This window comes from Numenius arquata, chromosome 18, assembly GCF_964106895.1.
Source record: "Numenius arquata chromosome 18, bNumArq3.hap1.1, whole genome shotgun sequence".
NCBI classification, from domain to species: Eukaryota; Metazoa; Chordata; class Aves; order Charadriiformes; family Scolopacidae; genus Numenius; species Numenius arquata.
This window is the reverse complement of record NC_133593.1, coordinates 1,236,009-1,259,291: the sequence shown is the minus strand read 5'-3', so window position 1 is coordinate 1,259,291 and position 23,283 is coordinate 1,236,009. Positions and strand designations below refer to the sequence as shown.

At 48.2% G+C, this 23,283-nt stretch overlaps 1 protein-coding gene across 1 annotated transcript in view; it reads right to left on the bottom strand.

The window, feature by feature from the left end:
- LOC141473244 (S-adenosyl-L-methionine-dependent tRNA 4-demethylwyosine synthase TYW1-like) overlaps positions 1–23,283 on the bottom strand; it is a 125,448-nt gene that overhangs the window by 23,207 nt on the left and 78,958 nt on the right. The window contains exon 14 of the mRNA XM_074160656.1: positions 9,525–9,635. Within this exon, the coding sequence (XP_074016757.1) occupies positions 9,525–9,635 (111 nt within the window). The remainder of the gene's footprint in view (positions 1–9,524; positions 9,636–23,283) is intronic.

Genomic DNA, 23,283 nt, shown 5'->3' with positions numbered 1-23,283 from the left:
GCAAAGAGCAAGGTGGGAATCATAGAATGCTTTGGGTTGGAAAGGACCTTAAGGACCATCCAGTCCCACCCCCTGCCCTGGGCAGGGACACCTCCCACCACACCAGGTTGCTCAAAGCCCCATCCAACCTGGCCTTGAACCCCTCCAGGGATGGGGCAGCCACAGCTTCTCTGGGCAACCTGGGCCAGGCTCTCACCACCCTCACAGCAAAGAATTTCTTCCCCAGATCTCAGCTCAATCTCCCCTCTTTCAGTGTCAAACCCTTCCCCCTCCTCCTATGGCTCCCCTCCCTGATCCAGAGTCCCTCCCCAGCTTTCCTGGAGCCCCTTCAGGGACTGGAAGGGGCTCTAAGGTCTCCCCGGAGCCTTCTCTTCTCCAGGCTGAACCCCCCCAACTCTCTCAGCCTGTCCTCACAGCAGAGGGGCTCCAGCCCTCCCAGCATCTCCGTGGCCTCCTCTGGCCCCGCTCCAACAGCTCCATGTCCTTCTGCTGTTGGTGGCCCCAGAGCTGGAGGCAGCAATGGGGGGGGTCTCCCCAGAGCAGAGCAGAGGGGCAGAATCCCCCCGGTCATCCTGCTGGCCACGCTGCTGGGGATGCAGCCCAGGATGCGGGGGGGCTTTCTGGGCTGCCAGTGCACGTTGCTGGGTCATGTTGAGCTTCTCATCCACCAACGCCCCCATCAGGGTTGCTCTCCAGCCATTCTCCGTCCAGCCTGGATTTGTGCATCCAGGGGAGGGAGGAGCAGAAATACTTCAACTGGAAGGCAGGAAGTGAATTTTCAGCTTGGGACACTCCTACCCTGCCTCAGTTTCCCCTGCTGCAGAACATGGTAGATGGTGCCAGTCCTTCTCCCGTGAGCAAGGACCCGGAGCCACAGACAGAAAGCCATTATTGACAGCCTGTTAGTGGGGCACAGCAACACTGGCCCATCACACACAACCAGCCTCCACACCCTCTGTATTTTCTAGAGTTTCCCTTGGTCATATCTAACAGCCTGACAAGCCTAATGCAATGTCCATGCCCTGTGCTTCCTGCTTATTTTGGATACTAACTTTTATTGAAACACAAAAAAGTAGATGAGAACAGTCCATTTTAGCATGGATTTTGATCGGGCTTACGTTTGCACCCACGTGCTGGACTGCAATAATTCCTCCTTGATTTCCGAAACATATTTGTATCAAACCACAGCCCTGGACAGTTCGCAGCCCACACTGACAGTTCGAGGGACGCGTGTGGCAGAGTCACTCAGAAATTCAAGATGTAATCATTCACCTGTGTTTGCAGTGAAACTTGTTATCGAGCCCTACTGTGTACTCACAGCATGGAAACCCCACTGATGTCAAGCCCAACTCCTCAGACAGGTCTATTACCAACTTGTCACCTTTAGCTGGATCCACAGAAATAGCCAGCTGGGTCCCCGTCTCCCTCACCCACAGGTGACATAAGGGAAGGGGGAGTTTTCAGCAGAGGCTGCTCGGGACCCAGCTGGAGGCAGCTTTCCACATCAGTCCTGGGCCACTGGGATTTATCCAGCAGAGTCAGAGCCCTGGGGTGGCCAAGAAGGCCAATGGTCTCCAGGGAGGCATTCAAAAGAGCATGGCCAGCAGGTCAAGGGAGGTCATCCTCCCCCTCTGCTCTGCCCTGGGGAGGCCACAACTGGACCACTGGGTCCAGTTCTGGGCTCCCCAGTTCAAGAAGGAAAGGGAACCACGGGAGAGAGTCCAGCAGAGGCTACAAAGATGATCCAAGGGACTGGAGCATCTCTCTGCTGAGGGAAGGCTGAGGGATCTGGGGCTGTTCAGCTGGAGAAGAGCAGACTGAGAGGGCATCTCATCGATGCTGAGCAATAGCTAAAGGGCAGGTGGCAAGAGGATGGGGCCAGACTCTTCTCAGTGGTGCCCAGGGACAGGACAAGGGGCAATGGGCACAAACTGGAACACAAGAAATTCCATCTCAACATGAGGAAGAACTTCTTTGCTGTGAGGGTGGCAGAGCCCTGGAAGAGGCTGCCCAGAGAGGGTGTGGAGCTTCCTTCTCTGGAGACATTCAAACCCATCTGGACCAAGCTGCTCTGGGTGACCCTGCTCTGGCAGGGGGTTTGACTGGATGATCTCCAGCGGACCCTTCCAACCCCCACCATTCTGTGATTCGTGGTGCCCAAGGGCCCTGCAGCTCCCCAGCACGATGGGGAAGGTGCTGCAGCACTGGTCAGCCCCACCACCACCTCCCTGCCCACCCTGGAACATCCATGTCTCACATCTCACCCTTGGACACATGGCTCACAGTTTGGAGGACATTAGGTGGTCAATTTTTTTTGAGGGCATGGAAATTATACATTGTTTGGGTTTATTTTATAGCAGGCACTAGGACAGAAGATTTTTTAACTTCATTTAAATGCGGGTTGGAATGGCAGCAAGACTCTGAATAGCTTTTTGACAGGTGGGGGCAATCGCCTCTTGCTGCATGCAATTAAAAACTCATTAAAGCTGAACTCATTTTCCTCATTTTAAGCACTTAAATAATCTTTACTGTTTAATACGACAAGACTGAGCAGACTGGGACAGGTGCTTTGCTCTGGTCCTTCCCTACAGACATTTACTCGTTCATTTCAATTTTGTAGCAAAGCTTCTGATGCCCAGAGCGGGACTTGCCGTCCCAGAACATCGTCCTTTGCTCGGCCGGACATCGGGTCCATCCACCACCAGGAGCTCGGCGCAAGGGTGCTGCACTGGAGCCAGAGCTGCAGAACAATTATCGGGTACAAGTGCTTTCAAGTGGCCAAAAACTGATTTCCTGAAGGCTTGAGGAAATTCTGTGCAGTACCACGACCCATCTCTGCTCTGCCCGGGTCCTGTCCTCAGAGACCACCATGGTATGACCGGCCCTCCAAGGAAGGACAAGCCAGGAAGGCTTTTTTTCCCCCTCTTTCTGCTTAAATTAAAACAGATGGAGAGAAGCAGCCAGAAAGCCACATTGCTATTGAGAACTGCGAGATGAAGCTTCACTTTAGCAAATACAGATCAGTTCCCCAGGGATGTCCTTCCACTCGTGGCTCTGACCAGAGCCACCAGATCTCCCCCACCATTGCAGAAGCAGCCCTGGGATGCAAAGCCCGGTTTGCGAGGCTGAGGCCTTGACGCACCCACTTGTATCCGAACCTTAAAGCTACTGGCAGTGTGGGGAGGATGCTGTGACCGTCTGCTCCCCTCCCAGGCGCCAACCTGGTCTTTATCTCCTGTAACGTGCCCAAGCCATAAACAACCCGTGGTGGTCATCATCTGGTCATGATGGCTGCACCCAGCTCAAGGGTGGTTTTAGGGGAGACAGATAACACAGTAGCCAAAGGCTAACATGAGCAATGCTGGTGGTCAATGTGCAAATATGACTGTGAATCAATCATCTTACCCCCATCAATAGTCAACAGCCCAAGAGCCCTTGGAGCTCTGCTGCACAGGAGGGGCTGCAACCAGGATCTCCTCTTGAGCAGAGACACCTCCCAAGGTTACTCCTCGAGGTTGAGAGATTCCTTGCTGCAACAGATCTCAGCAAGTGACTAACAGCAGGCTAAACTTTGAAATCTTAGCTAAGTGATATAAAGGATTCATTGTGCATATATAATCCTTTAGACACAAACCGTTGACCAGGTCTGGGACTAGGATCAGATCCAGCCACACCCAGACTCCTCTCTGAGAAGGCGTTTAGGAAGCCAGGGGGGTCCTTTCTGAACCTCAACTCAATGGGACGGTTGCCCTGACAGCTCCGTCTGACCCTGTCCTCCATGCAGTAAATGACCAAGTGTGCTGTGCCATCAAATCTTGTTAAACCACTGTCACGTTTACCATCAAACTTTGTTAAATCCCTGTTTTATATCAATGAGCACATGGCTGCTTGTCTCTGTGAGTGAAGTCCATGGCTCCATCCGCGACAGACACGTGGACGCAGCCACAGTTAAAGGCACGACCGTGCCCAGACGCTCCGTCATGCAGTGACCAAAGGTCCATCCCGGGTTCCTTTGCCCTCACCTGCCCTCACACTAATGGGACCCCACACCACATCCCACTCGTGTAGCTCTGAATGAGCTCTTCACTTACATTTTGCTTCAAAACCCTTTTACCCCTTTGGATTAAGAAGGAATATAAATGGCAAAATACTGCACAACCCCACAAGCGCCTGGCTATTAAAACAAAAAGAGGGTATCATCGCAAAAAGATGAGTTGCATCTTCTAAATCTTAAATGTAACAATCAACTTCGTACAACTGTGACAGTGACATTATGGCATTAAAACAGGCAATAAATAAAATTGATGCGTATTTAATAACCACACGACTGATTCTTCCTTGACTTGGGTTTTACGTGAGGGTAATCAAGGCTAATTTCTATTGGCTTAAATAAGAGAATAGGGTCCCACAGAGTTACGCCGCTGTAAGATACTCATGTAAATGAGAACAAGTATTAAGCCCTGCAAGAATCTAAATCTCTATCCACTCCACCCCATGAGCCTCCCCGGAGCAACAGGGGATTAGCTACATTCATTTTAAATGAACGTCATTTATCTCAAGTATTTAACCAGGAAATCCCGCTGAGAAGAGCCTCATTTTCTGGCAGATGCTTTGCAGCATCTTGTAATATTTTTTTGTTTATTTGCTCCGAGCAGGACCTGGTCTTTGGCTTTTTAACCCAACACACTGGGGTTTTGAATAAAAAAAAAGAAAAGCTAAGCCCTACCCACACGCCAAGCAGATTCTTCAATACGCTTCATTCTCAAAGGAACACAAGAAATTACTTTTAATGAAAAATATCAAGTCTTTCGGGGAAAATTCACAGGTCACAAGTGCTGTGTGAACACCACAACTGCTTGGGCTGGACTGAAGGCCAGTTACACACTGGCAGGAGTTTTTGTCCAAGTGGAGATCAGCACATAGAGTGCATGGAAGAGAATAGCAACAGCAGTAATTAATGATATGAACCCACCTCAACCCTGCCTGTCTCCCTTTGGGTCCGAATTTAACTCCCAACATCATGTACTATGGTATCAAGCATCACTTTGAATGCTGTGGGATTATATCTACATCATCACACTGCTTATGTACACTTTGCTTACACAACCACAACCCCCCAGGCTTTGGGGGGTACAATGCACCCCATCTTCTGCTGTTCTCCTTTGCAGAGAAGGAGATCTGTTGTTCACCTTTCAGTCCAGAACAGTCAAACATCAGAGGGAAAGAAAGCCCAGCTCTTTTCTTCACCCTGCAGGCAAACAGGCAGAAGTGATGAAGCACCTTGAAGCCTTCTCCACTCCTGTTTGCCCAACAACGTGACTCAGGTGGCTCCAAAACCACTGCAGTGACCATCCACACCAGTGGTCCTGCTGTAAGAGCAGGCTGATCTCATGGGTAGGGTGTTGGACAGGAGCTTTGCCAGCCAGGATTAAAGGTGATCAGATGAAAACAAGGTGGCTGCAGAGCACACAGCTGAACATAGAGGAGGGTAACCTGCTCCTTTAGTTAGGTCAGACCATGGGGTAAGGACCTGAGTGCAGACACAGCAGCAACACAAAACAGAATGGTGGGGGTTGGAAGGGACCTCTGGAGATCATCCAGTCAAACCCCCTGCCAGAGAAGGGTCACCCAGAGCAGCTTGGACAGGAACGCGTTCACGTGGGTTTGAATATCTCCAGAGAAGGAAGCTCCACACCCTCTCCGGGCAGCCTCTTCCAGGGCTCTGCCACCCTCAAAGGAAAGAAGTTCTTCCTCATGTTGAGATGGAATTTCTTGTGTTCCAGTTTGTGCCCGTTGCTCCTTGTCCTGTCCCCGGGCACCACTGAGAAGAGTCTGGCCCCATCCTCTTGCCACCCGCCCTTTAGCTATTGCTCAGCATCGATGAGATCCCCTCTCAGTCTGCTCTTCTCCAGCTGAACAGCCCCAGATCCCTCAGCCTTTCCTCAGCACAGAGATGCTCCAGTCCCTTGGATCATCTTCGTAGCCTCCACTGGACTCTCTCCAGCAGTTCCCTGTCCTTCTGGAACAGGGGAGCCCAGCGCTGGACACAATAAATACCATCGTCCCCAGCAGCATGAGGGACACCCCACCCCACCATCATGCTTCAGAGAAGGTCAGCCAAGTCAGGAAGGCGTCCGTAAGGTGACATCCCCTCTGCCAGCCTCTCCTCTTGGTACCTGGCTGGACTCTCACTTCCTGCAGCAACACAACTCGTTGTCCATCAGCCACCCCGGAACATGCCGCTCACTCCTTCTGGAGTGGTTCCACGCTTGAGGCGAGAAGCCACATAAATTCCCTCACATTTCAAAGTGACAGAGAGAGTGCAGCAAGAGGAGGAAGCCGTTGCACCTCCCCACCGAGCCAAACCTTCCACACTTCTGCTGTTCAGCAGGAACTGGCAGATAAAACTATGTGAAACAAGTAAGGCCACTGACTGGGTTAATACCGTATTTAGTGTGAGCTACTTGCCCTCTGCAGAGCACCAAGTGCCCACCCTTTGGAACACTACACTCGCCCCCAAGAGGCAAGGAAGAAAAGGCAACTGTGTGAAAAACATAAAGACATCCCATATACAAATCTGTGAGCAAGACCTTTCTTCCGGGGTCTGTTTAAGCACACACTCATGTCAAGCAAAGCCACTACAAAAATTCGTGACTTTTAAAAGGGATGAAAACGCCATTTAAAGCCCCAAATTTGGGCCAGCACAGATCTGCACCATTTATTTCAGACAGCGGTAACACCAGTTCAGCTCCCGCTGCGAAGGGCACTGCCAGCACCGCTGCTCGCGACGGCGCACTCCGTACTTCGGGGATATGAACCCTGCTCTCCCGTCTTCAAAATTAAGATAAGGAGACAGCACAGCTCTATTTCAAAGCTCAAATAAATGGGAAAAAATGAAGACTATTTCAGAGCCTTCCAGTGAACGAGGTGGAGCAACACCCTGACAATTTGTTTCTGCTGCTGAAGCTGAAAAGGAATTAGTGTGTTTTCTCGCCCTCAGCTGCTGGCTTCTCTCTGGCAGGGCTGAGCTGCTGTCAGACATTGCTGTGTGGTTCCGAGAGCTCTGGAAAAATCATCCTCCCTCCACTAGGCTGGAAACAAAGAACAAACCGTAGATGATGTTTTTGGACTCTGAGTGTACAGATGGCAATGAAGTTGTGAAAGGCTGCGCTGAGGTTTTCAGTGAGAGCTGTAACCAGGGAAGGAAAGACTCTCCCCATCTCTCCCAAATAAGTACAGCAATTGGCAGAGACGAGGGAGAGATGCTGCATCCTTTCAGAAGGCTTAAACCTGAGTTTCCCTGTGTCCCCAAGGTCTGCTCTTGGGACTGGAAAGACAAGAGATCTCCCACACACCAACCACAGACTGCTCCTGTGCCCATAGCACAGGCACAACGCTAAACCCTTCACAGAAGCAGAAACAAGACCAGGTTGGACGGGGCTTTGAGCAACCTGGTCTAGTGGGAGGTGTCCCTGCCCACGGCAGGGGGTTGGACCTCTGTGATCTTTAAGGTCCCTTCCAACTCTAACAATTCTATGATTCTAAACTCAGGCGTGAGAGGTTCTGGCCCTTCGCTTGAAGGCACCATGATCTGACAAGGATCAGCACCATAGCAGACACTTCTGTCTCCAGAACTTCACTCACCTCCTGGAATATTTCTGAACAAATGCCATTTAAATCAAAGCATCCCACTTGCAAATTTACTTAAGTAACATTAAACAGCATATACGTTTTTAAAAAAAAAGCAAAAAACCGCACTACTGCAACTCACACTCATATCAGTCCACGAGAAGAACCAACCCCCCCTCAACAGCATGTGGCCATCAGGTGCCCCTTTGCTTTCCTTGCCCCCTTTAAGCCCCCTTTGCTGTTGTTGGCAGGGACAGGAGCGATGCTGGAGCCCCGGCCACACCATGGCACTACGTGGTTTTTGGGAATGTCCCGCAGCCCCTCTCTGCCTCCGTTCCTTTTGCAAAGATGGGAAAGTGCTCAATCCACATCCCTTCCTCGGAGAATGTCCCCGCAGGGTGAGACCCGACAAGTGCTCTGAAGTACTCGGAGTGCAAAGGCCACATTTTCTACTGAAGCAAGAGCCTGTCCCAGCTGGAAGAGTGTCAGGATTACATCTTGACTACCCTGGGACTGCCTCTACAACCACCTCTTCTCACCCATTTCCCTGGCAGCCCAAGGCATGATTTTTCCAAGGAAAAGCCCCTGGGAGAGCCGAGCTCCACGCTGCTGGGAAACCACCATTGCAAGGCTGGATCCTTCCCCCGTCAGAGGAAACGCAGCCCTCTGCCTTGGAGGAGACAGATGTTCTCCCTGGAAAGCGCTCAGAAACATTGATTAACTTACACCTGATTCATTTTACTAATTAAAGTCGCTACACATGACAGAGCAGCCTAAGCAGGACGTACACCGACAGCCTCGTGCTGCCGCGCACGCTCATCTCTGCCTCCCCGCACGCTGCAGGAAAGGATCTTGTACTACCCAGGCTGGATAAGAGTCAGGAGATGGAAGGTGGGAATGGTCCCACAGGAGCACTCCTCCTGCTAGGTTTTACCCGAGGAATATAAAACAGTCTGATACACATTGTAAAACTGAGGGTTTTTCCCCCAAACCATACTCAAAATCTGATTTTGTATTAAGCTATCAACTTCAGCAGCACATTCGGAGAGAGAGACCTCTCAATACTGATTATATCTAAACCTTTGGGTTTTGTTTCGTAAGGAAATTGCAGCAAACTCCAGTTTTTTTCTTCAAAGCAGCAGTAAATAAAGGTTAAAAAAAAAAAAATGGAAGAGAAAGAAAGTCCAGAAGTAACAGAGCTGCAGAAATACAGACGTGAGGTAAATGTGCTGCTCTGCAGGGGAGCTGCTGGGTGAAAATGCTGGTAGTGATTCTCTACAGAACACTTTGTAACGTGCCTTTTTTACCATTCTCTATACACTAAACTGATTAATCCCAAGATAAAGCACCTCCTGCCTTGCTGTATCTCACAGGCTCCTGTTTGGAGCTCTTCCAGCCCCAGAGGGTAACATTTCCCTGTTTTGCACAGCCTGACAAACACCACATCAATAAGCCAGACATCATCACCCTTTCCCCCCGCAGAATTCAAGGCCGAGATGGGAAGAATAACACCACAAACTACCAGCTTCTCCTAGAATACTTTGTTTAAAATGTTGGTTGACATAAAAGAAGGAATATCTGTTTATCAGTCTCCGCTTTCATGAGAAATACAAAAGAGACCAGTGGGTTAGGATTCCATTGGGCAGAAATTGATGCCGGTTGGTACAAAGCTTGTCTTGCAGAGCACTGAAGACTACTCACAGTGCACACATTAAATATTAGAAACCTGGCTGCCTAACTTTAAAAATACGAGATGAAGTTCCTTATGCATCACTGAAATCTCTGGAAGAATTGCATTTACTTGTATAAGTTTAAGACTGGGAGGGGGCAGGAAATGGGAAGGAAAAAAGTAAAATACTGATGGAAAAAAAAAAAAATAGCTCCACGCAGCTCACCTTGACCTCCACGAAGTCTGGTTTCCCGAGGGCTATCAGCTCAGCGTAGGCTTTGAGCTCATCCACGTTCCAAGCTTTCACCAGTGTCAGCCTATAAACAGTGCGCTGTTGCTGAAATAAAGGAAGACTTACATTAAAAGCATGTTCTGACAAAGGGAGGATGTTCCAGCCTTCCCTGCAGCTTCAAACAGGAAAAAAAAAAAATTAAATCATTAATTTATTCCAAGAACTCAGGGGCTAAAGCAAACCAGACCCAAACCAGGAGCCCCATCGCTTGTTTTAAGGCACTTTGTGTCTGTTTGTGGGTGGGCTGGGGAGTGGTTGTGGGCGTTTGGTTTGGTTTGGTGTTGGTGTTCTGGGATTTTTTGGGGTTTATTTATTTTTTTTTGTTGTTGGTTGGACTCGATGATCTCAAAGGTCCCATCCAACCAAAAATATTCTGTGATTCTGTGATGCAAGAAAGCCACTTGCAGCATCTGTGAGTTGAGGCACATTTTGCCATACAAAGACTTATCTTCCCTCTCTATATCCCAGGCACTTCGTCTTTACAGGAGCTTTAACTTAATGGGAAAATAAGCAGGAAGTTTATCTCTCTGTACTTTGCTTCCCCAGGCATAAAATCTCACCATTAGTTGCTATACAGGTATTTTATCTCCTCCAGCTGGATCATCTGGCATCGGTGACTCCTGGACAGGAGGAAGGAAAACAGACCGACCGTTGCCTGCCCCGTCTGCGAACTCTTCCAGCACATTAGGCACGATATCGCGGAGAAAAGGCTCTCCCGCCATTAGTTACACGCAACATTTTATTGCAGGCTCAAAGTGACAATTAAAATCACAACTGGGAAATGGTGAGAATACCCTGCTTACGATCTAGGCCTATAAAAAGCGTGGTGCAAAGCATTAGGAACTAACGCGGTGGCTGCAGCGCTAACAGCTATAAGAGCATCCTCCAGCCCTCGGTACCCCCTGCAGAAGGGCGGTCGTGTTTCTGCCTGGTCACACCCCCCCCAGACCAGTCCTCACCATCGCCCAGCTCCTGGCCACACTGGTGCCTCTCCAGGACGCCCAGACCTGAACTGTGTCTGTGCACAGCAGCAGACAGCAATCCCAGGACTTCCTTCCATGGAGTTCCTCTGATGTTCCCTCCAAGGGCTGCTCACCAGAGAAGTAACTGGTGACAAAGGGACCTCTACTATCAGTATAAGGACTTGGCCATGGAACCTGCCCAGACTGACCCCTTACATCTGCTCATTTCCATCCTGCCCTTCACCTTCCACTAACGTTCTATTTCACTCATCTCTGGAGTTTATTTATAGAGTAATCTTCCAGCAAAATTGTTTTTTGAATTAACTCCTTCTCCTGCCTTGGCACGCTGCAGACTGTAAAATGTGACAAAAGCACCAGTTTAGGCAGAGCGAAGGAGAGCCATAACAAATCCAGAGCATCCCAAGCCAAGGGTGAACGGTTTTAAACTGAAAGAGGGGAGATTGAGATGAGATCTCAGGAAGAAATTCTTTGCTGTGAGGGTGGTGAGACCCTGGCCCAGGTTGCCCAGAGAAGCTGTGGCTGCCCCATCCCTGGAGGGGTTCAAGGCCAGGTTGGAGGGGACTTTGAGCAACCTGGTCTGGTGGGAGGTGTCCCTGCCCAGGGCAGGGTGGGGGAAGTAGGTGATCTTTAACGTCCTTTCCAACCCAAACCATTCTATGGTTCTAAGAACTAAACCCAAAGCAGAAGTGTCCCGATGCCCTTGCTGCCTGTTGCCCATCATCTTGGGAACCTGAAGCACCAGAGAAACCTGCAAAATTCTCTGGGGGATACCCATGAGGGAGGACTTGATACCTACAAAGAGTCAGTGTTTTGAGAAAATAGGTTAGAGATGGAGCTTCTTTTTTTTTTTTAAAAAAGTCTGTGGAGAGTAAATTCAAAGAATTGAGAGACTGATTACTGAAGGTTGATTATGACAAGAATTAAAATACCTGGCCTCTGCTTTACACGTCATTTACAAGCACACACTTAAGAACCAGAGACTGCAGCTTCTACGACTTGAATGTACTGGCCAAAGAAAGGTTCAGGTCAAGAGAACAGGCAAGTATGAAATCTACAGTTAATTATAAGAGAAAAACAATGGAGGAATTAATATAAAAATAAACACACCATTTGCTGTGTAACAGGGAAAGAAGAAACCAGAGGGAAAATATCTAACAAGAGGAAAAACTCTGTTGCGTGCAGGTCTGTCAATCGTCTGAAGTGATTAGATACCCAATTAATCAAGAAATGTCTCCCCAAAGGTCAGCTCACAGCAGTAAACAAATGCAGGCAGCTTCCAGGCAATGGTAAATAAAAATCACATTTTTAATATCAGCCCCTACCAAAGGCTGCTGATCCAGACCCAGTCCTCGGACTGGGAGGTCGGGTCCCCAGGGCACTCATGGGAGTGGGGAGTCCACCAAGAAGCAACGCCTTTAGGGGCGTCTCTTTTTTTTTTTTTGGCAGGAAAATTAAGAGCAGATTTCTGGATGTCGCTGTCACACTTAGAAAACGTGGCCTGGCAAAGCACAGGCAGCGAGTGGGACGGGGGAGGCTGACACATCCAGCCCCAGCAGCAGCCCCACTGCTGGCGGAAGGGTCTCCAGCAGAGGAGAATAGAAAAAAAGGGAAAAAAGAAAACCTTTCGACCTTAGTAACATGGAGACGTGAAACTCAGAAAATCCATTTGTGGGTGGTGGGATGAAAGTCTTCAAAAATCCACTTGATCTTCAGACAGTGGATACATGCTGTTTAGGGAGTTTGAACATGACACAGAAGAGACTGGACCAGGCAGAAACTGGTCTCAAGTGCTGAAATTAAGGGAAAAGAATAACATCAACAGATGCACAGAAAGCTCCTAATTAAAACTATTTATACCTAGCCCAACTGTGAGGTTGATCACTAGAGCTTTGCACATCACTAGGCAAAGTCTTCAGGTAACTGAAGTGCTGGGAGTTCAGGAGGGCACCTACAACCCTAAGGGACACACACGTGACAAGTGTCACTTGCGGTACTGCCACACTGCTTGGAGCAAGCTTAGGAAATGCCACCAAGCGTTCTCCCAAAGTTCAATTCCTTTATGAGATCTCCAAAAGGGTAAAAAACATTTTCTAAGGGCTGGGAGGGACCACTCACAGCAATAAAAAATGAACAGCATCTTCGGAGCAAAACCTGAGGTCAACTGATTAGGGAGATGACTCAGGGACTACCATGCTGTGATTTCTCTCTGGTTTTGGGGACACACACTGGTACCCCCCCTCCATCCCCACTGGCAGAGGAATGTGCCTAACATCCACATCCCAGAGGAGACCACACTGGAGGAGGCCGCCTGCAGTTCACGTTTCTTGCCAAAAAATAGTGGAAGCAATATATTTTTTAAAAAATCCAAGTCTATTCCATTAAAAATGGATGAAATCAGACTGCAAAGATTAACACACGTGGTTATTAAAGAATCAACAAATACACACTTGGTTCTTATTCACCAGTCCCCAGCCCTACGCTTATGGCCATCTCTGGGACTTCTCTCCCCAGGACAGCTCTCCAGGAGGCAGCATGGAAGGAGGTTTCTTGCTAGTTCTTACACATGTGGTTCAATACTCTGCCGATGCAGAAGACAGGGGTCCACAGGGGTTCACAGACATGGGACTGACCACACAGAGCCCTGCTTCCACCTGGGATCACAGGAGCAGCCTCCAGGACTTGATTTCTCTTATACACATATGGTTGTTTCCCAAATGGCCCCTGCAGCTGCCGGAGCAGATGGAACAGGTTCAGGAAAGGCCACAAAACACTGACACCACTGGAAGAGCTGCCCTGCTTCCCAGTAATCGCCACCAATACAAAGAGACATTGATGTGAAAGCTGGTGTGAAGACACGTAGCCACCAAGAGCTGCTGAAGGCCACGTACTCAGGCAGACGTGACCAAAACCCAATGGGACCAGCAAGAATTTTGCAAAAATACAACCATTTCCAATGTTGGCAGAGGACATCCACGGGCAATGACAACCGTCATGCCGTCTGCCAGCCTTCTCTCTGGTGTCTGAAGTCACCTTGCAAGCCAGGGCGAGCGGGGACACCCTCTGCCCAGCATCGCTGTGCCTAGCAAGTGCTGGGACCATCTCACTTCTTCCCTCTATAACCTAAAAAATGAATCATAGAATCATAGAATGGTTAGAGTTGGAAGGGACCTTAAAAATCACCAAGTTCCAACCCCCCTGCCCTGGGCAGGGACACCTCTCACTAGAGCAGGTTGCTCAAAGGCCCATCCAGCCTGGCCTTAAACACTTCCAGGGATGGGGCATCCACAACTTCCCTGGGCAACCTGTTCCAGTGCCTCACCACCCTCACAATAAAGAATTTCTTTCTGGTATCTAATCTAAATCTCCCCTCTTCCAATTTAAAACCATTCCCCCTTGTCCTGTCACTACATTTCCTGACAAAGAGTCCCTCTCCGGCTCTCCTGGAGGCTCCCTTCAGATACTGGAAGGCTGCTATAAGGTCTCCCCGGAGCCTTCTCTTCTCCAGGCTGAACAACCCCATCTCTCTCAGTCTGTCTTCATAAGAGAGGTGCTCCAGCCCTCTGATCATCTTCGTGGCCCTCTGCTGGACCCATTCCAACAGGTCCATTTCCTTCCTGTGTTGAGGACTCCAGAGCTGGACACGGTACTCCAGCTGGGGTCTCATGAGAGCAGAGTAGAGGGGTAGACCTGCTGGCTATACTTCTCTTGACGCAGCCCAGGATGCAGTTGGCTTTCTGGGCTGCCAGCACGCACTGCTGGCTCATGTTGAGCTTCTCATTCATGAGCACCCCCAAGTCCTTCTCCTCAGGGCTGCTCTCCAGCCATTCTCCGCCCAGCCTGGATTTGTGCCTGGGATTGCCACGTCCCAGGTGCAGGACCCTGCACTTTGCTTGGTTGAACTTCATGCGATTTGCACGAGCCCATCTCTCAAGCCTGTCCAGGCTCCTCTGGATGGCATCCCTTCCCTCCAGCATGTCGACCACGCCACACAGCTTGGTGTCGTCAGCAAACTTGCTGAGGGTGCACTCCATCCCACTGTCCATGTCTCCGACAAAGATGTTAAACAGTACTGGTCCCAGTACTGACCCCTGAGGAACACCACTCATCACTGGCCGCCACTTGGACATTGAGCTGTTGACCACAACCCTTTGAGTGCTGCCATTCAGCCAGTTCCTTATCCACCAAGTGGTCCATCCATCGAACCCATGAGTTTCCAATTTTGAGACCAGGATGTCGTGTGGGACAGTGTCAAACGCTTTGCATAAGTCCAGGTAGATGACGTCTGTTGCTCTGCCCTTGTCCACCAAGTCTGTGGCAATATTGTAAAAGGCCACCAAATTTGTCAGGCACGATTTGCCCTTGGTGAAGCCATGTTGGCTCTCTCCCATCACCTCCTTATTTTCCATGTGCCTTAGCAGAGAGTCCAGGAGGATCTGCTCCATGATCTTGCCAGGCACAGAGGTGAGATGGAGTGGTGGGTTTTAGGGGCTAATCCCTGGTCACTGTCTGTGCTCTGTTCTCATAACTCTTAACAATCCATTTTCTCTCTCACTTTGGGACTCAGCAGAGGCACGTAAACACTTCTTCTGCAAAAAAAGACTATTTATTCATTTTGCACTCATTCTGCAGAGGGACTAAACATAAAATGCCACCAAAAAATGGCTGGAAGCTGAGGCAGAGTGCAGGAGGAGGGCTGGCAGAGCTGAGTAAAGGCAATACTGCAAGACCAGTTTTGTGGAGAGGATGAAACCTCATCACTTTACCACAACATTTTCTAACGTACAGTAAGTACAACACTTCAGTGAGCACTTCTCCTTACAGCAACGAAGGTCTGCGCGAAGGGAGGGGCTTTCCCCTGTTAAAATCTCATTTTAAATACCCTCTAATACGCACCCTAGATCCTTTTAGCAGTCTAACTTTGAAGTTCAAGTACTCCATAAAACTAAAATTGCTACAAGCACATTAAAAGGGCTTTTCCCCCCACAGGGCAGCACTAACTGACAAGCAATAACTGCAGCCCGTGTCTATTATCCATCACCGCAATAACTGAACTATCACAAAAACTGTATTAACTAATCACAACTGGTGGTGAAAGAAACAGGTAAAAGAAACTAAAACACTGCCAAAGGGATACAGAAAAATGGTAAAAAAAATCAGAAATTAATATTGTGACTGAAGAAACCTCTTTCCAGAGGGCAACATCTCTCAAGCGTTGTCTAAGCAGAGAGAAAAGTCACTTTTTTAAAGTGGTAGAAGGGACAGATCAAAATGACTAAGGGCCTAACACCGCAGAATGGTATATACAAGTAATCCTTACAGACTGCCAGCAGTACAAATACACAATCCTGTTTTATTAATGTATTATTTGTATTTGGTTGTACAATAGGGCCCCAGGAGATCCTCTTATAAGCACTGAAAAACAAGAAATAAGAGCTTGAGCCCTGAGAATTTAATGATCTAAGCCATCAGGATATAAAACCAGATTGCAATGCTTTACGCCCCGCGTTTCCAGGAAAAGCAACCATTATTTCACTTCAGACAGCCGTCAGAATAACATTAGCAGAAAAGAACAAGTTAACACGATAACGAGCCTTTCAGAGGGGTGAAAGTTGAGGGCTTGGAACCACGTCTACTTTATGCCAAAAAGCTCTTTATGCAGATGATGGGTCTCCCAGGAAGGGGCAGCGCCGGGGCCCGGCAGGACCGTGCATTCCCATCAGGTGGGAAAGGAAAAGAAGAGATGGGAAAGAAAACAAGAGAATATGCCCTTGTAAATAAATACCATAAATACCTGGAGGGAGGGATAAATCAGACGGAGCCAGACTCTTCCCAGCAATGCCCAGGGAAAGGACAAGAGGCAATGGGCACAGGCTGAAGCACAGAAAATTGTATTTTAAAGTGAAATTTCTGCAAGGAAGGGGACTGAACACCAGAAGGGGTTCCTGGAGAGGTTGAGGAGCCTCCATGCTTGGGGATATTCGCACCCAACCCTCCGAGCTGGTTCTGCTTTGAGCAGAAGGGTTGGACGGGGCGGTCTCCGGAGGCACCATCCCACCTCCACAGCTCCCGTCCTGCCCAGCCAGGAGCTGGAGATCTTTCTCACGTGCCTTTCAGGAGGAGAAACAAGGGTAGCTCCAAAAGGAGGGATTATAAAACCAGCAGCTTTTAGAGAAGATTCCCTCATATTGGGCAAACATCGGCACAAAGCATCAGTTTGGGAGGGCACAGACAGTGCAGGCCGCAGCCAGGCGGCCTAGTTACAGTGGGAGCCCTTCTGCCCATCGGGTTATAATCAAGGGAGATGAAATAACCAGCAATTATTAACCTTATTGAAGAACTGGGAGCACAGAGAATTGCTGAGGATGCTGAAGCAAATCTAATCAGGGGTGGGGGTGCAACGCCCCCCCCTCCTTTAGGCTTCCATTTCCTCCCCACCTTGGCCACGCAATGATAAAAGGACCAGAACACCCCATAATGGTCCAACATGAAGGAAAGGAAAGGTGGGGAGCAACGGACCAGAACCTATGGCAACCCCTTAGCGTGCCTGGCTCCCGGGGCTCCTACTGTTTTAAAATAATAACTATAATTGATCACTCCTGACAATATATGGATTGTGGCCACAGAGCGGGGGATACCAGGACCCCAAGATCTAGCAAGTTCTGGTGGAAAGTACCAGAACGTCCCATTGTCCGAGCTGGACTCTAAACTTGGGAAAAGGGTAATTTTTAACTATAGGCTATTCTCTCTTTTACCCACCTCTCGACCTTTATGTGTCTGACATTACACATTAGCTTTTACGGATATGGATGTTCTTCCATTTGTCCGTGCACACATAGGAGTTACGAGGGGAACCTGTCGGCTCGTTAGCCGAGACTCTGATTCCAGCAGAGACCTGTGTATGTGCTTACACGCTTTTGTTATATGTATATGTACTAACTTGAGATGTGTGCTTTTGCTTATATGTGTATGTATTGATTTGGGATACCTTATGGTAAGTTAGTGTGAATCTTGTCATCTTTGAATCTGCAATTAAGTCGCTGTTCAATTATTTTGCTAAATCACTTTGCAAACCTTTAAATGGGTTAATGATTTAGCGCTGCTACAATTCAACCTCTTGATCTACCTCAAATCATTAATAAATTTTGAATCGCTGTTAATCATAACCGTGTCAGATATTTCCATCCATGACATCAGGATAACTTTTAAAGTGATACTACGGAAAGCCGAGGGTCATCAGAGAGGTTACACGGCACAACACCCGCAAAGCTCCACGGGAAGTGTCCAGACGGGATGTGTCCTTGCTCCAATGCAACCCGCTGCTCTGAGCACTGAGGATGCTCATCCAGCCTGGGCAAAAGGACAGCGCTCAGCAGCGTTTTCCTGATAGAGACTGTGGCTGAAGAGCTGATCAGAATATCAAAAAACTGACTATTAAAGGGTTGTTTTTTTAGTTATGAACACTCAAAAGCCAAATGAAGCCTCCTTGGCTGCACTCCAGACCCAACCGGTCTCCTTGTGGGGCTGCAGCAGAACATTGCCCTGGACATCTTGACGCTTCTGCTCCGATCTGCAGCTGAGCGGTGGCAGACAGGTCACCTCTCTGTCCCTGCAAGGCACACACAACTGTTGCATGGCTGCAGGTCACAGCGCATTCACCGTGCAGCTGGGAGGGCTAAGGACAGAGGAGTCTGGCCCTGCCAAAAATCTCAGCAGCCTCCCAAGAGGTTAGGTAGCATCACTGTTGGGTTCCTCCAGACACCCACATGCTCCATGCCCCAGAAAGCAGCAGGACCACCCTTCTCTGCCAGGAAATCCCCTCTCTGTGCCAAAGCTCAGGGGTCAGCAATGCTTCTACTCTTGCCCTTGGTAAATCAGTTGACTCCGTAGATGCTACTCTGACAGAGCACATCATCATAACAGCAACGAGCACAGGTCACAACACATGGCAGAAGCACGAAGCCCACCCTTAAAAGCTGCCAAAACAGCACCAGGAAGGGCCTGTGTTGCTGCTTAAGGACAATTAGCATGGGGTTCTGTGAGTCCTTCGTGCTGGGAGATGTTCCTTCAGGCTCATGCCTGAGGAGCACAATGACATGTTTCTGTGATCCTGCCCAGTTCTGAAGAACAACTCCAACTCAACCCACAAACTCAGGTATAAAAAGCAGTTAATGAGGTGCTTTTGCCCGCACAGGACTCTGAGCATGTAGGTAGAAACCAAGCAATTTTATGCAAATACCCCTTGCCTGCCCAAACCTTTACTCAGGTTATCATCACAGACTTCTCTAAAATAGAGCACATGTGGTTTCTTTGGGACTGTATGTGGTAGTTGGTTCATTAAAGGCACCTTAATACAGAATGTTGTCCAAGAAATATCTAAAAAGAAGGAAAAATATCTTAAAAAAAGGAAAAAACACTGAGAACCACTTTGGCATATACCACACTATGGCTTGTACCCCCAAATCTTTCAAACCTCACTCTTTGGAGGACACAAACCACCTCAGCATTGGCAGCATCCTCAAGAAACAGAGACGTTGCACTTTCTCTCGCATCGCATTCTGAAAATTAGGTAGCAACTCTCACCCTTTTATAATGGGCTGCCAAAAATGCAAGTCAACAGGGCCCAGCTCAGCCTTCTGTTCCCCCAACGCCTGAGGGCAAAGTAGACTTGAGGACAAAGGAATGAAGAACCAACCCAGGGAAAAACAGCATTTTCACTTTAGGCAACTCTTGCTAAAAATCTACCCCAAAAAAGCATTGCATCTCTTGAACACCAGAAGAGGCCACAAGGGAAAAAAAAGGCTGACCGGGACGAGGGAATGATACTTATTATAAAATAATATATACTATATTTTGTTAGGTGAACCTGACTTTGTTAGACCTATACTTTGTTAGGTGAACCTGAGCTCCTGGTGTCTCACTCGGCAAAGAGACCAAAATGTTAGTCTCAAGAGTGTCTCACGCCCTGGTCCCAGCAACAGCAGAGCGCCGTGGCCAGAGCTCTGGGCCAGCAGATGGGGATGCGGCTCCTTCCCTCCATCCCACGCGGGGTGGCCGAGACGCGGGTGAAGCCACGGAGGAGCCTCCAGGATGGTGCCCGCCTGCACCCCTCCAGCAGCCGAGACACAGCCCGGGAGGTGACACTGCTCCCCCAGCACCCGCTGGCCCAGGAGATGTTAATAAAGGACTCACATGTCAGTTTGACAAAGTGCTCCCTTCTTGCTTCAATAACCAAGAGGGATTGGGGCTTTTTTTTTTTTTTTTATCATTTCTTTTTAATTCCCTCCTCCTCAACATTCATCTTTTGGTAGATCAAATATAATTATTCTTCATAAAACATCTCAGGTCTAATCTCAGGAGGAAGAGGGAGGGGGAACACATCAGCTGTGCCGCAGAGAGCAGGTTGCTGGGTTGATGGATGGAGATGAGTTTGGCTGGGGCTGGGGAGCAGCAGGAGCAGGACAGGACCTCATGGGACTGCAAAGGGCAACGAGGAGACAAACCTCCTCCTCCAGACCATGCACGGGGGTCCTACCAGACCCTCACCTTGAATTGTGTCACTTGAACTCGCTCTTTTGAGTAACAGTGTCCTATTGTTTGGAAATGAACACACCGAACCCCATATTTCTACTCACTAGCCAGATATTCTGAACACTCGTTTCCCTTCCTTCGCCACAAATAAAATAATTTTATTGCTAGAAAAAAATGGCATTTCATTCACAGACGACTCAATATAAATCCATATTTGGCAGCTAATGAAACTCAAGTAACAAAACCAAAATTGTCAAAAGAAATGCTGCTTTGCTTAAACGGAAAAAGGACTCTTGGGGGAGAAGAAATTATGGTGCAGATTCTAAATAAAAATTGCTCTTTCTTTCACACAACTTCGTAAGACCTTTGGAGGTATTAGATGACGAGCAGGAAGCCACTTCAAAAGCGGGCTTCTTAGTTTTATTAACATTTCTTATTCCCTCCAATGAAAGGCTCGGCTCGCACACTGACTTCATGACACATTTTCAGAGCTTCCTTGCTGGCAAGGACCCGCTCTGGTCATGACACAAACCAGCCTAAAAACCTGAAAAAAACCCACGTGTGCATTCCCAGCTCCCGGCGCTGGTGCTCTGGGCAGGCTGCCGGCGACAGCCCCTGCCAAGGGAGAAGCCCTCCTCTCTGAAAACTCGATGCGGTTCCCTCCTTCGGGTTACACAACGTCTCACTAAGTGAGCGAGTCCTGAATAAAGATATCAAAGCAATTTTCACACTTGGAAATTACTTGTCACAGGGATGTGATCAGAAAAAAACCCAACCCTGCAGCCAAGTATCTATTCACTGTATTCAATAACATGCATCTTTATGCGTAAAACCCCGTGAAGGATAAAAGATACAAAACACAGCAAAAGGAACTCTCAAATGCCAACACACCCCAAGTTTCACAGCTCCCCAAACCCTTCCAGCTCAGCCTGGAGACAGAGTCTCTCTGAGAAGACTGGAGATGGCTTCTGCCTCTCCCAAACCCAGCCCCGCTGAGCCTCCAGGCTCCCAGAAACTCCACGGAGGAGCCGTGGGACACATCACGCTCCGGGAGAACATCATCAGGGAGAGACTCGGTGCCCTTGAAAGGACAGCAGATTAATCTATTTTTTTTTTGGCAACCAGGACCCTCCCCTTAAATAAAGGGCTCATCACTTCATTCAGGCTCATCTATCACTCCCCAACCAGCCCCGAACACAGGCGCTGAAGAGATGATGTCCTCCCAGAAGTCACATTGCAAACACCTGAGAGCACTCTCCTGAGCAGATCTGCACGGCAGAGGAGGGTTTGTTCCCTTCAAAGATTAACTCAGCACAGAGAACTAAAGTTTTCAGCTTCCTTTCTTCAGGCTAATACAGTCATTAAAGCAAAAATCCTGAATAGGTTATGCTGCGTAGGTACCTACTAAAAACACACATTGTTCAAGCATTTGCTATTAATACACCAGTTTCAAGCAAGTGGAGGCTTTGTCTTCTTTGCTAAAAAAGGTGCTTATTACCATAGGATAATTAAGACATCAAAACCAGAGCAAAATTCAGAACTTGAATTTTACTGCTAGAAAAGTGAGAGAGCTCAACCGTGGCACTTCCCCGCAGATCAGCACCGAAGCCCCTCGGTCCTTGCCAAGGACCTTCCAGCACAGGAGGTGTCCCCGTGTCACCCCCAGGACAGGGAGAAAACCAACCTCAGCACCACCACCCTCTGTTCAAAGTAGCAAGGAAAGACCCTGCACCAGCTCCAGCTCAATAATCAAGTTCTAATGCAAAGAAACTAGGATGTAAGGTTATTTTTTTTTTTAAATAAAATTTAAAAATTTAAATAATACCCCCCCAAACCTGCTACTACCTTTTCATGCAAAAAGCCATTCCTGCTCTTTGCAAGAGAATCGGGTACAAAACCAGTTACAAGGTGCACACGTCCAAATGATGAGGGACTGGTCCCACATCTCGCCTTGACACCTGGCTCCCCAGTCAGTCCCCTTCGACAAAGGCCAAAGGCAAAGAAGGCTGTAATTCTTGTAAGAAACAAAATTGTCTCTATAAAGTATTATTATTCTGAGGTGTCACATCTGAAAGCCATATGAAATTTCTTATTCTTCTAGAGCCTTGAAAATAAGATGAAAAAACTGTCATGAATAATAATTATAAAAATACAAAAGTTGGCTTTTTGGTTTGCACCAGTTTTTTTTAAAGACAGAAATCCGTCAACTGTTCTCGTATCGTACAAAACTGGTTTGTTCTGACCAGCTTTGAAATTCTGCCTCAAAATAAAAAGACAATCCTGGAGCGAGACGAGCACATCAGCTCTAATTCCCAAAGTAAAACTTTAAACCAGAAAAGCCCCTCAGTCCTGCTGATGTACGAAGCACAGGAAGAAGCGATCCAGACTGGAAACCAAGGAGAAAATAAATCAAGTTTTATTATCTTACCTTCCTAAACCAGCATCCTGAGTCACATTCCCCTCCATAATCATTCTTCCTGTACTTGCCACCTATTGCTTGTAATCTACTTTATTGCTTCACACTTCAGTAGAAATTAATCAGTTTATTTAGTTAAAAATCTCTAGAAATAAAACTAAATACAGCAACAGTTTTGTTCTGAGCCCTAAAAACATTTTTCTTAAGTAAATCCAGAACCATGACTGCTCCTTATCCATTTTTCATGGACTCGTTTTTAATGCACTTACTCTTGTAAATCAGCACCGACAGCATTCCAGTGATTATTCCTTTCTTTTCAATATTTCTAGGGCAGTTTCAAGGAATTACCATGTAAAATTTATACCAAGGGAAAAAAAAAAAAAAAGTCGAATGTGATATAGCTTAAAATAGAAGAACAGCATTAAAACAGATCATAGCAAATCATCAGCAAAAAAACCCACTTGAAGCTTGCTGTTAACCAGACCACACAGCCCGGCAATATTTCATTTCCTGGGGAAACAGAGTGTGTTTAATATCGAAGAGCCAGGAAGAGCATTGGCAGGAGCCTGGGTCGCGCTGGCTCCGAGCCCCGTGCCAAAGAGGCAGCACAGCCATCGACGGGCTCAAACCTGAGCAGAAAGTGAAGTCGTGACACTAAGACAAAAGCGCTTTCACCGGGATAAAAGCCTCCAGGAACGCTCCAAGTGTGTGCCCAGGTCCCGCGGACTTTGGAAGGACTTAAAGCAGCAGCTTTGACAGAGTCTGC